The sequence below is a fragment of the Papaver somniferum genome, chromosome 3 (genome assembly GCF_003573695.1).
Source record: "Papaver somniferum cultivar HN1 chromosome 3, ASM357369v1, whole genome shotgun sequence".
NCBI classification, from domain to species: domain Eukaryota; kingdom Viridiplantae; phylum Streptophyta; class Magnoliopsida; order Ranunculales; family Papaveraceae; genus Papaver; species Papaver somniferum.
The window spans coordinates 152,037,531-152,051,491 of NC_039360.1; the positions used below are offsets into that span (position 1 = coordinate 152,037,531).

Genomic DNA, 13,961 nt, shown 5'->3' on the forward strand with positions numbered 1-13,961 from the left:
GCCAACCTATGCGCAAAATCTTTCCACTGCTCCTGAAAAGAAACACCAAGATAGCAAATATATGAAAGAACTTCTAATGTGTAAAGAAAATCATAATAATGTGGCAAACAAAATAATTGAAGGAGTTAAAATCAAAAATTACTAACCCTTGTTCCCCAATTAGCATTATACGTGAATGGAGGAGGATCGGGTGCTTGCAAAGGCACTTTAACACGGTTGCCTTCACTGTCTGAACGTACGGTACAGAAAGAAACTCTTGGAAATTCAGGTGAAGCTTGTGAGACGTTGTCATACTTATACCGTGATGGATATATTGGGGGGACCTGATTTACTAGAAATGTCGGATCTTGAGTGCTTGCAGCTCCAACTTCATCTCTGTTTTCTTGACGATATATTTCTGGGAGCAAAAATTCAATAGATTGTTGCTTCCACCACCACACATACATGCTCTCATCAACATGCTTATAGTCTCGTCCTTCAACCACATCAATAGGATCATGGGGGGTAGCAAGGTCTTCCAAACGTTCACGTGGACTTCTTGGAATTGTTATAAATCCCTTTGTTTGCCTTAAAAACCGTTCACCAAGATACATGATACTAGTATCGCTTTGCGGATTATAGAAAGCCACTCTTTGATTGGAGATTTCACGAGCATGCACTATATCAGGATGATCTCTATACATACTAGTAGACCATGGTTGCCATTCCGTTCCAACAATTGTCCTCAACTCAATTTGTTGGCGAGCTGTATTAAGAGAGTGTTTGGAAGTACCCCTTTGCAACTTCACTAGACTATCTTTCTTGAATATCATAGTTGCAGGCCATACATCAGTCGGTACACCTTCTTGGAGAAAAGGCGTCAAAGTACGAAAATATATGTAAAACCAATATTCTAAAACCATCGCCAATCCACACATGTTTTTTCCACCTCTAGTAACCGCACTCATGCTACTATACAAGTGACTAAAACAAGCCGAACCCCAATCATAATTACCAATCGCATTCAAATCACGCAAGGAAACGATCCAACCTTTGCTTGCTCTTGTAGTGGTACGTGCCAATAAAACTTTTGAAATCACCCATAATAAGAAGTATCGAGTCACAATCTCCCAATTTTCATCATTAGTTGGATTGTCCTTGATATAGTTTACGAGGCAACTAATAGGAAATTCAGGTGAGTTCTTGTTGTACTTTGCATACCCATGCAAAGGTCCAAAGTAGGTATCCTCTAGTTGTTGGTTTTCTCTACTTTTCCATTTACTTGTAGCGGCGTGTTCCAATCTTCTACGATCATTTCCAATAGGAATTCCAGTTAAGTGAACAAAATCTAAAGAGGTGAAACCAATTTCAAAGTTTGGGAAATGAAACGAATTGGTACTATACCACCACCTCTCTATGATTGCATAAGCTAGTTGTTGGTCAGCTCTCTTAATTCTAATTTCAAAAAATCTAGCAAGGCCGGAATTTTGAAGAACTTGACTAGCACTTTCATGAACCACCACACGGTCATATAAATCCTCAAGGTCTTCTAGATTACTTCTAAACGTGATATCATGTTGTGTATCAAGTGGGTCTATACTTGTAGAAATATGTTTCTCATCCGGTTCTTTTGAACTCAAGATCATTAACACATCCATATCCACAATCTATACAAAATCATCAAATTAAAATCAATATAGTCACACAATGCACTTAAATTGTTTACATAATGTAACTAACACATGTTAATTCATTATCTCATGGCAATTTCACAATGTTCATCATCTAAAACCCTAAACAACACAATATTCATCATCTAAAACCCTAAATTACATGTCAAATTCGTCATTGTGAATCAAAATTGTTATAATTCATCATACAATCGAGTATCATGCATACAATCAACAATAATATCATCTAAAGCCCTAACATTTCATCAAACTATAAAATAAACTCAAATTATAATTCAACTAACCTCTCTTTGGATTCTCAATCAAATTGAGAAATTTAAGTTTGATTCGATTCCTTATGCAGCATAGAACAAACTCTTTGAAGCAATTTGATTTATTTGAGCTGTGCTATGAGAATCAAGAAAGGGGGTTTTAGGTTGTTTTTCTTCTTTTTTCAGAGAAGATGAACTGTGAGAGGAAGAAGAAGAAGGGGTCGATGGTGTTACTGGATATATGAACGAAAAAGCGCTAATAAGATTAGCGCTTAGCACTATTAACAATTGCGTTTGACGCTATTAAGATTGACGTTTTGACCGTTGACTAAAGTCTAGCGCCATTATTAATAGCGTTTCCCTGACGCTATTATTATTCGCGTTTTATGTTATTCTTATTTGCGTTTTCTGTGTTCCACGATTAGACTTGCGTTTCCATCAACAGTTCCAAATGCTGAGGTGTCATGGAAGATGGATGAATTCCACTCTTAGTGGTGTCAAGGGGGCGTAAACCTAATCCAACCCATCGTATTTTTATTTTCTTCTCTCTCGTCTGACAGATATAACCACTCTCTCTAGAATTAGAACCCCCCGAAAGAAGAAAGGAAAAAAAAATCTAGGGTTTCGTACGTTTTCTCGTTCAATCAAATATTATTCACTATGGATGAAGAAGAAGAAAGTCCAGGTGTTTCTAGAGTTGACGGTGAACAACAATCAAACAACAAGGTAGTAGTAGAAGAAGAAGAAAAAGAAGAGATGAAGTTGCGCGAAGAAGAAATTGTAGTTGAGTTACCAGAAAACCCTCCTCAACAATTCGAGTTACTTCCTCAGGTAAATGATACCGAAATGGTTGTTGAGAAAGAAGAGGAGGAGGATTCTATGGTTGTTGTTTCAGAGATGGTTGATGAACTTGTTGGTGAAAACCCCCCTACTCTTCTTCTCGATAAAATTAATAATGACAATATGAATGATGATGATTCCAAGGTAGTTGAATTTAGTTCTTCTCAGGTTGATGAAATTACTCCTCCTCCTCCTCAGGTTGATGAAATTACTCCTCCTCCTCCTCAGGTTGATGATTCGGAGGTTGTTGAAAAACTTACTCTTCCTGGTGTTCAAGCATCGGTTGATTCAGAGATAGTTGAAACCCCTCCTTCTGAGGCTGTTGTTCAACATTTGGTTGATTCAGAGATAGTTGATAAACCTCCTTCCGAGGTTATTGTTCAACAATTGGTTGATTCTGAGAAAGTTGAAAATCATCAACCTGAGGTTGTTCAAGAACTGGTTGATTCAGAGGTTGTTGGATCACCTTCTTCGAAGATAATTAAATCCTCATCTCATGCTGTGGAGGAAATGGTTGATTCAGATATAGTTGAAAACCCTACTTTGTGTGTTGAAGATATGACTGAGGATCCAAAGTTATCTGAGAACCCTAGCCGTCCTCTTGTTGTTGAAGATATGATTGAAGTTTCAGATGTAGTTGGAAATTCTTCCGATGCTGCATTAAACCTTACTCTTGTTGTGAAACACATGAACGATGAGTCTCAACTTATTGGGAACTCTGAGGTTGTGGCAGCCGAAATGGGGGATTCACAAATACTTGAAAGTCAGGTGGTGGAAGAAACAGGTGATACACAAATACTTGGAAACCCTCCTGTTGTAGCAGAAGAAATTGAAGTCTCGAAGATAGCGGAAGACGCCGTGGAAATTAATGATATGGAACTTGTTGGAGGTGCTGGAAATGTAGGAGAGGTAGATGCCTCATCAATCATTGCAGATTCTTCTGTAATCCTTGTAAAGGATGACTCGAATTTGGTTGGAAGTTCTCCTATTATCCCAGAGGAGGGCAATCAGGAGATGAAAGGAGGTTTGCCAGTAACCACAGGTATGGAAGATTCAAAATTGGTTGGAGATTCTCCTGTTATCCCAGACAAGCCCAATTCGGTGATTAAAGTAGGTGCTCCGGTCGACACAGATATGGATACAAAACTCGTTGGAGGTTCTCCAGTTACAGTAGATATTGAAGATGCAAAATTGGTTGGAGGTTCCCCAGTTATCCTGAACATGGATGATTCAGAGTTGGCTGGAGGTTCCCCTGTTGTAGAAGAATCTGTTGCTGAAGAAGCAACACCTTTAGATGAAATGGATTTGGAGGAGATGGATATTGCGGAAGAGAGTGGGAAAGGTACACCTAAAAGGAAACGTGGTCGTGCAGCTAAGGCTTCGGCAAAACCCGCGACGAGGAAGAAAATTGAAGAGGATGTTTGTTTCATTTGCTTTGATGGAGGCAACCTTGTCCTTTGTGATCGCAGGTTAGGATTTCCATTTTATTTTGTTTGTCTAATTCAGATGACATCGGATGTCTTAATTTCTCGCAGGTGTCGTTAGATTCTGTTCTGCTGATAAATAAGTGTGTTTTCTGGATTGTTAGGGGTTGTCCGAAAGCATATCACCCTGCCTGTGTTAATAGAGATGAGGCGTTTTTCCGTACAAAGGGACGTTGGAATTGTGGTAAGTTCCTGATTTCTAGTTCTTAACGAAACAGCTGCAAAGCACAAAAACCCTGCAATTTGGGATTTATTGTTCTCTTCCTTGTCTTACTATGATGCTATCAATGTTGGTCATTTTGTTTGATATCCCACTGTGTTTCTGAATTTGTACTGTGGTTTCATGGTTTTAAAGATTTTAGGACTGGTGAAGGATAGGTTCAGTATGCCCAGAACAACTAACTGAATAAGGGTATTATTGAACATTTATTAGCGAAATGGTCATTGCAGTAGTAGTTGTAGTTGTACGGAAGTTGTTATATTACTAAGTGTCCAACATAATCACATTTTCTTTCTCATTTTGGAGAGCTTCTAAAAATGTTCAATTTCTGTATTTTTTTTTCTTGTTCTGTAAAAGGTTTGAAGGTGCATTAGACAAGGGCATTACTTACTGAAGACAAGTAGTAAGAAATCAGCGCCAAGGAACAAGAAGTTCCATTCACAAAATAATTCAGGATATTCTTGGGATTGGAAATTAGAGGAGTTAATTGACATCTTTTAGAGTGGAATTCCCCAATGATGCTCATGTGTTTGGGAATCTGATTTTTTTATTCACGCGTCTACTTATAGCTTGTGGAATTGCATGTTTTGTTTAGCTTGCAAGGTTGGGGTGGTGCTTCCCTTCTGAGAGCCCAACAGCTTAAGATCCAAGACGGCATACTATTTCGTTGTTGTTGATTATTGTAATTATGGGTTTAACTTGGTTTTTAAGATCAGAACTGCGACCTCAAGCTAAATTTTTTGAACTACGGAGGTAGTGGATGAGATCAGCAAAGCTGGCTCGTTGATCAGTTGTCCATGTTAACTAAGCCGATTCTATTCTTCGTCACATTAACTTAGATGTAGTGCTCAACTATATGTAGTTTGGGTTACTTTCTTTATCTTAATCGTGTTCACCACTCCTTAAAACTGATGTAGATAAAGGAGATCTTTAAACCGAGAACAATAAAAAAGGACATTACTGATACATGTAGACTTAACAGTCATTAAGCTAAAGATTCTTAGTGCTATCCGAGACCTTTAAATCAAAGCGCCACCCATCTCAGGAAATTTTTCTATTATAGAAATTTACTATCTTGGCCTGCTGTAAAGGGGTCAAATTATTTTTGGAACCGTGTTTTGAGGATGGAACAAGAGTTATCCATTGTCTTCAATGAAAAGTTGAGATCATTGGATTTGGTTATTTTGGTCAACTCTTTCTTGTTTTTCCAGCGACTTGTGTCTATGCACTCAATTTCAGTGTAGTTGTTCCTCTTCTAGGCCCTTAAGAGTTCTTTCAGTTTGTTCCTGATTTACCTGGAGTTGTATCATACTGTGGGTGATGATTTACGCTTATTTGGTGGATTATGCTTATTTGGTGGAGGTCAGAAACTAGAGAATAGTTGTCTTTGTGAAAGTTTGGAGGAATATAGTGTAGGTGGAGGAATATATTGTAGGACTAGGTTGAAACTTTAGAAAGGAGCTTATTAGTGACTTACAACTTAAGGATTGCTGAGAGAGCATTCAGTATTCAATCAAGGTTAATGATGTTAATTTACAATGTGTTGAGAGCCTATGGTCGTGAGAAAAATGGTTAGAAAGAACATCTCTTCGGATTGTCCTCCCGTATTAAGTTGATACAAAACATTTGAAGCCTAGGAATGTTGGGTTAGAATATCAGAATTAACTGTCTCATCATCGTTTTGAATATTTGAAGTTTGAAACAAAATTAATAGTGTTTATGTTTTTTGTTTTCCTTTAGACTCTTGTGAAATTATGCCTCTGCCGTGGTAGCTTAAAGAGTGTCTTTGTTACACTCCCTTGTTTTTATGTTTATGTGTTGACAATAGTGTGAGGTCTACGTACTGAGCTTATTTGTATTGCTTCCTTTTGCCACCTCAAGTAAAGAATGGTATACAATAGTGTTAGGTCTGCGTACTGAGCTTATTTATATGTTTTCCAGCGACTGGAATCTAGTGTACATGTTCTAATTACGAATAGTATACATACAACTGGAGAAGAGAGATCTTTTTGTTTGCAATCATATGCACTCAAGTTCAGTGTAGTTATGCTCTTCTAGGCCCTTAGGAGTTCTTTCAGTATGTTTCTGATTTACCTGGATTTGTATTATGCCGTGGGTGATGATTTATGTTTATTTGGTGGAGATCAGAAACTAGAGAATGTTTGCTGTCTATTGTCAAAGTTTGGAGGAATATAGTATAGGACAAGGTTAAAACATCAGGATGGATCTTATAGTGACTTACAGCTTAAGGATTGCTGAGAGAGAATTCAGGATTCAATCAAGGTTAATGATGTATTGAGATGGTTAGAAAGAACGTCTCTTCGGATTGTCCTTCCATATTAAATTGATACAAAACATTTGAAGCCTGCCGGTGTGACTGTAGTACAGTGGTAAAGTCATTGGGTGATGATACCAGTGATCTGAGTTTGAAACTTGCCAGCACCAAATTCTTAAACCAATAAAAAAAAAACATTTGAAGCCTAGGAATCTTGGGTTAAATTATCAAATTTAACTGTCATATCGTCGTTTTGAATCTTTGAAGTTTGAAACAAAATTTAGTACTGTTTATGTTTTTTGATCCACTCTTGTGAAATTATGCCTCTGTCGTGGTAGCTTAAAGAGTTTCTTTGTTACACTCCCTTGTTTTTATGTTTATGTGTTAACCATAGTGTTAGGTCTGCGTACTGAGCTTATTTATATGTTTGCTTCCTTTTGCCATCTCAAGTAAAGAATGTATTCATGAATAACTTATTTCTGTGTCACTAGATGTTTATTCACATCACATCTGCTTTCCCTTCTCGTTTTTATTTTTTTGAGGGCAATCCCATGTTGGTTTTCTCCTATTATACATGTTTACTATTACAAATAGAAGAAACTATTTGACTCGTTATATATTAGGAAATGAAGTTGGTAAATATTTCATGCACTCTAAATATGTCAATTGATGCTTTTCTTCTGCAGTCCTTGGTGATACTTGACAACTAGGATTTCTTCTCTAGATTGGTGTCAATCCTAAGTTCCTGAATATTTTGATTGTCATTCTTTTCAGGTTGGCACATATGTAGTAACTGCGAAAAGGCTGCTCAATATATGTGCTTCACATGTACGTATTCACTGTGCAAGACTTGCATCAAAGAAACTGATTTTTCATTCGTCAGAGGAAATAAAGGCTTCTGTCAAGCGTGCGTAAAAACCATTATGCTGGTCGAAAAGAACGAGCAGGTAAACAAGTAAACTGTATGAAGAATGATACCGGAGTAGCTTTAAATTGTCAATTTGTTTGTTGCTTGAGCATAGGTACATCCTCTATAGATTTAGTTTTTTACTTTTTTTTTTTTATCATTGTGTATCAATCTCTTACGTTTTATGATAATTTGTTTTTCCATCACGGGCTCATTTTTCATGCTTAGGGTGATTATGATGACAAGAATAGTTGGGAGTTCCTCTTCAAGGATTACTGGCTTGATCTGAAAAGGAATCTGTCATTAACACTAGAGGAGCTCACTCAAGCAAGAAATTCTTCAAAAGGTTGTGGTGTATCAGCTCGTAAGGAGGAGTTCTCTGATGAAATTCCTAATGTTAACATTGATCAAAGGTCCAACTCAGACAGCGGTTCTGAATGCCCAAAAGTAGCTGCAACTCTGAAGAAAAGGAAGTCCAAAAGAAAATCAAAGCTTTCCACCAAGGAGGATGTCTCTGGTAGTGACGGGCACTCAATGGTGGGTGATAATGAGTGGGCATCCAACGAGCTCTTGGAGTTTGTTGCGCACATGAAAAATGGCAATACATCCATTTTATCCCAGTTTGATGTCCAAGCTCTCTTATTAGATTACATAAAGAAGAATGATCTTCGTGATCCTCGTCGCAAAGGTCAAATTGTATGTGACACAAGGTTGAAAAATCTATTTGGTAAGGAACGTGTTGGACATTTTGAAATGTTAAAGCTTCTTGAATCTCACTTTCTTTTGAACGAGGATGCTCAAGCTGATGATCAAGAGGGAAATGTTGATACTGAGGCTAGTCAGTTGGATGCTGAAGGCAACAGTGAAGCCTCAACAAAAGCTGGGACAGATAAGAGACGAAAGAGAAGTAAAAAATCTGAGAAAGGTCCACAGTCAAATGTCGATGATTATGCGGCAATTGATGTGCACAATATTAACTTAGTTTACCTGAAAAGGAACTTGATGGAAGATTTGCTTAAAGATATGGATTCATTTGAGGATAAGGTTGTTGGATCTTTTGTAAGAATAAGGATTACGGGTGCCGGACAAAAACAAGACATGTACCGACTAGTTCAAGTTGTAGGTAAATATCAGAACTATGGTTTCATTTGGTTGTGATGTTAAACCTTGACTCATCGAATGACATTTGAAAAACTGTTCTATGATTTTTTTACAGGCATTGGGAAGGGAAAGCCCTATGAAATTGGTAAACAGAAAACTGATGTTATGCTGGAAATTTTGAACTTGAATAAAACAGAAGAGGAGAGTATAGATAGGATTTCAAGCCAGGACTTCTCCGAGGTGATCAAACAGAAAGTTATAATACAAGTGTTTACATCCTTTTTCGATCCTTTTTTATTTAGCATGCTAGGTTAAAGTTACCTCTTTGGGCTAAAAATGAACATGTCTTCATACTTGTCCACAAACTAGTTACCCTTTGAGTTTACTATAGAATGATGTCATGAAGTGGGGCGTCGATCTTAGATATTAGTGGATATTCTCATTTTTGTGCAGAATTCTCCACTTGCTTGCCAAACTGAAGGAAGAAATGGGAAAAAAAAAACAAACCAAACCAGCGTATTTAGTTTGCAGGTGAACAATGCTGTAGCAGCCGTTTCCCTTCAAGTTTCTGTTACATCCTTACCCTGAGATATGCATCCTAAATCGTGATTTAAGACACCCTTCTTGTCGAACCTGATTAGGGTCATCCACAATCCTTTCCTGGAGCTGGTTCCTAAATCAAGAAGTGCAACCCAAGATCTGAACTTCTGAAGGGCATGTCATTAAGGCAAAGAAGCCCCTGCAACAATTAAAGCCTCCAATACAATGTTTAGATCAAGTCCTTTTCATTGCAAGGTCCAGGATGAAAAATGAGAAGGATCAGGTGGACTAGTTTTTGCCCCCCTTATGGATTTGTACCATTAATTCCTCATCCACTGAGGCACACAATCATTCATTAAGTTAATTATGAGAAAAATACATAAATCCAATCCCCTGCAGGAGGAGGATTGCCTCTAGCTGGGTTTAGGTATTTTGATCTAGAGAGATGGCGATTCCAGATACAGATAGTTCGTTGAATGAACTCTGGAAGACCTTATCAGTGTATAGTTAAGCTCAAGTTTCAATTGCGAATACTTGTATGAGCAGAAACCATAAGATTTAGGGAGTAGCCACCAGAAACTGTAATAAATATGCTTACTTTATTGTAGCTGGCACTTCATATTTTAGTTAACCTTTTGTAAATGTTCTCTTTGCAGGATGAGTGCAAGCGTTTAAGGCAGAGCATAAAATGTGGTTTGATTGGTCGATTGACTGTGGTAATTTGCATTTTGCTTCACCATTTGATTTCAGCAAAAGAATGCAGAATCTCTTGTTGACAAGCATTTGTGGTTGATGGATTGTAGGGTGATATTCAGGAGAAAGCCATCGCCCTCCAGGCAGCACGAGTAAATGACGTGAGTTTTCTATCTGTGATCCACGTCTACCCTTATGGTCATTTTTCATTCAGTTACAGATATGCGGTGTTTATGCTAGTATAGATTGATTATTTTAGTTACTTAATTTCCTTGTGACCTTTCTCGATTTATTTATTTTAACTTTCTAAGCATCTCCGCCCTAGAAGTTTTTGGTTACTTGTAATCACGCTTATGCTAACTTTGTTCTTGCAGTGGCTGGAAGCAGAGAAACTACGGCTTAATCATCTCCGTGATAGGGCAAGTGATCTTGGAAAAAGAAAAGAATATCCTTTATTAAAAAGTCTAGCTGTGTGGTTCATTTGGCATGATAGCGTTCTTATTATTAATTGAAAACATGCCATGAGTTGGTCCGCATCTGTAAAAAGATCTCGTCTGCTATTCTAGCAATTAGTAATTATATGGTATCCGTTGCTTTGTTATTATTGTGCTAAACAACATGGTTCAGCTGTCTTGATATTGTTAGATGTAGTCACGGAATCACGGAATAATGTATGAATCTACATTTGGTTAACAAGAATATGAAGACCAGTCTTTTGGTATGTGTGCTTAAAATTTTCTTTTAGGAGGGTTTTCAACTATTTTATCCCATACAAAAACCTAACTCGATGTATCATCCTGTATCATATTCAATCCCAGGTTCAAGATTGCAGTTTATTTCTTGTCCATGTGTGCCATTTTTATTTCATTTTATAATGAAAAAAAAGTAGTTAAGGAAAATTAGTGATCTTTGTTGATTTATCATTTGAATTATCCGTCATTGCACGTGAGCACAAGAGTTGGAATATATGCTACTAAAACTGCTAATAACTATCCCTGATGCATTCCTTGACCTCATCTCCACGCTAAGAGAATGTGTAGAGAAGTTGCAGCTTCTGAACAAACCTGAAGAGCGGTTCCGTAGGCTACAGGAAGTTCCTGAAGTACATGCTGACCCTAACATGGATCCTAGTCACGAGTCCGAAGAGGAAGAAGAACCAGAAGCAGATGATAGAACACGAGGTCTTTGGATTTTGAGACATTTGTTTTGCGTCTTGTTCCCTTTTGTGCTTCTGTTATTAATTCTTTTCTATTTACAACTGTTCTATAGATAACTACTTGCGATCAAGAGATGCTGGATATAGTAGGAAGGGAAGAGAACCTATATCTCCGGGGAAAGCAGGTTCAAAATTAAATGATGCATGGAGTGGTTCGCGAAAGGGCTCAAGTACTACTTGGGAACCAAGCAGAAAAACATCCACGCGAGGATCCTGGGATAGGAGAGGTGGTGTAGACGGAACAAATGAAACCTCACCTATTCGAGGAAGAGATGCTCAAATATCCAGAAACCAGGCCCCTACACCTGCGTTTGACTCTGACACTTGGAGTGGCCAAGCAGTAGTTAGATCTGAATCTTCTCAAACGACACCAACTTCTCTGTCTACAGGAGCGGCCACATCTTCTAGTGCCTTGGAAGCAGAGAAAATTTGGCATTACAAAGACCCATCTGGGAAAAAACAAGGACCTTTCTCAATGGTGCAGCTACGAAAGTGGAGTACTACTGGGTATTTCCCTGCTGGTCTGAAGGTATGGAGAGATGGAGAAGAGCCCGAAGATTCTATATCATTGACTGATGCATTGAATGGGAAATTTGAGAGTGACCTGCCGCAGTGGGACAACAAGTTTTCTACCCCTCAAACAGCAGGATCTGGATCTGGATCCGACATTGCCAGAATGAATAACGTGGGTAGTGCATGGAATGGTAATTCATCCTTGCATATTGTTAAGCCTGCTGAAGTGTCCAATCATGGCGAGAGAATGGATTACCAAAATCCACCTACTCCTACCCCTACACTGTCGACAAGTGTTGGAAGTTGGTCTAATGTTGGCTGGAGTGGTCAAACTCGTACTCAAGTAGTCAATGGTGTGCAGCAACCAGGTAGATCAGTGAAAACGTCTGTTGAATGGGGTGGACATTCACCTACTCCAGTCGTTGGAGAAGGAAGCTCTGGTTTGGTGTCTGTTTCCATTTCGCCATCAGATTCAGCAAAATCAACCGAGGGGGGAGAAAATCCACTTACTATTAGAAGTAACTCAGTGGAAATGCAAGGAGTTGTGATGTCAGCTGCTAATCCTAGCATCACAACTTGGAATGCGTCCGGTCATAGTTACAATAATAAGGCTCCAGAAGAAAATCAGGTATGGAGGTCTGCTGATTCAGCTCACAAGATACCAAATATTATGATGAATTCGAGACATGGGGGTTTACAATGTCAAGGATGGGTTGCTCCTGCTCAACTTCAGGTTCAAGATTTACCTACTCCAACCCCTACTACCACTGCCACTCAAGTTGTGTCATATTCTAATCCAGGATTTACAGTTTCAAACTCAGTACAACAGCAACAGCAGTTTACGTCTTGGTCTCCTACGCCTAATACACAGAGTGGTAACCCATGGGCAACAGCTCCAAACATGCAGCAGCAACTATCTCCAGTGCCGCCAAATCCTAACTTGCAGCAGCTGGCCTGCATACCACACACGCAGCTGCCACCGCCTCCTCCCGTACATATGCAGCAATCACCTCTTGTCACTAGCAACCCAGGGTGGTGTCCCCCTCCAGCAAATGCAAACATGGGTTGGGGAGGTTCAGTGCAAGGAAATGTCAACATGGGAAGTTGGGTAGCACCACAAATACAGCCGCAGGGAGCCAATAATGGGGGTATGCAGCAGTGGGGGGGAAATACTAACAACAGTAGTTGGGGTCCTTCACCTGCTGCAAATAACATGTCAGAGAGCCGACAGAAACATGATGGAAGATATTCTGGACATCGGGACCGGGGTGGTTATCATGGTGGTAGAGGAGATTCTAATCAGAGTAGTAGTGATGGTAGGCAACCCTGGAACAGACAACCATCGTTCAGAGGAAATGGAGGGTCTTCTGGGCAGAAGGGACCAAGAATGTGCAAATACTATGAGAGTGGAGATTGTAGGAGGGGAGCAGATTGTGAGTATCGTCATCACTAATGAAACATAGTGAACTGAATCAAAGAGGAAGCTTGTACACGCAGCAGCAGAGTTACAAAGTGAGCGAGGTTTGATTTTCTTATGTACAGAGCTGAACCCCCTTCATACCTCTTGGTTGCTGCAGTACCGTCTCTCCGTGCTTCCCCGCCCACCCTCATTTTTGTTCCCTTTTTCATTGCTTCTCATATCGAAGCAGTTTTAGTTAGTAATGTTAATTATCATGTCAAACTTGTGAAGTTTAGAGTTCTTTATCCACTTTTCTATTGTTTTTTCTTGGCTTCTCTTCACTTGTCAGTTTATTTTCTTAATCTTGTAGAATTTTACCAAACGGCACCATCTTTTCTTTTGAAATCATACAAATTACCGGCATCAATAAGTGTTAAAGTTGATATCATTCACAAATGGTATTTGATTTCTTAAATCTTTTATATATAAGTAAGTTTAAGAGGGAATTAATAAAGAAAACAAATGATTCTTCTAATTCTAATTTTGATCCAGAAATATTACCAATATTCTGTGTTGAATTAAGAACCTGATCTTTTGCACAACCATGCAAGAATTCTTAATTACTGAGTTCCAATAGCTTATTATGATTTCAAAATATCATATCACTATAACATCCTACTACAGCCTTACAAATCATGCAAGGTTTGTAAACTGTGTATGGATGTTTTCAAGATCCGTTAACCTGATTATGCCGTGAAAGTATTTGGGCGATTCCAAAGATCAATGTCCAAGAATCAATCAAGTCGTATCCAACAATTGCGATGGACTTATCTACTTGAATTGATTTGACGA

General features: G+C 38.7%; 1 protein-coding gene across 2 annotated transcripts; it reads left to right on the forward strand.

Moving 5' to 3' along the window:
• Window positions 1-2,465: 2,465 nt before the first annotated feature.
• On the forward strand, window positions 2,466-13,532 carry LOC113357685 (zinc finger CCCH domain-containing protein 19-like). Of its 2 annotated transcripts, XM_026601122.1 has the most exons (11): window positions 2,466-3,688; window positions 3,851-4,230; window positions 4,350-4,429; window positions 7,515-7,687; window positions 7,876-8,770; window positions 8,864-8,988; window positions 9,945-10,004; window positions 10,092-10,142; window positions 10,356-10,426; window positions 11,005-11,162; window positions 11,251-13,532. In XM_026601122.1, exons 1-11 carry the CDS (start codon window positions 2,582-2,584, stop codon window positions 13,161-13,163), a joined length of 5,013 nt encoding a protein of 1,670 aa, XP_026456907.1. In that variant the 5' UTR covers window positions 2,466-2,581; the 3' UTR covers window positions 13,164-13,532. The 2 variants fall into 2 exon arrangements, with proteins under 2 accessions (XP_026456907.1, XP_026456906.1); XM_026601121.1 differs by having other exon boundaries at window positions 2,467-4,230.
• Window positions 13,533-13,961: the final 429 nt, after the last annotated feature.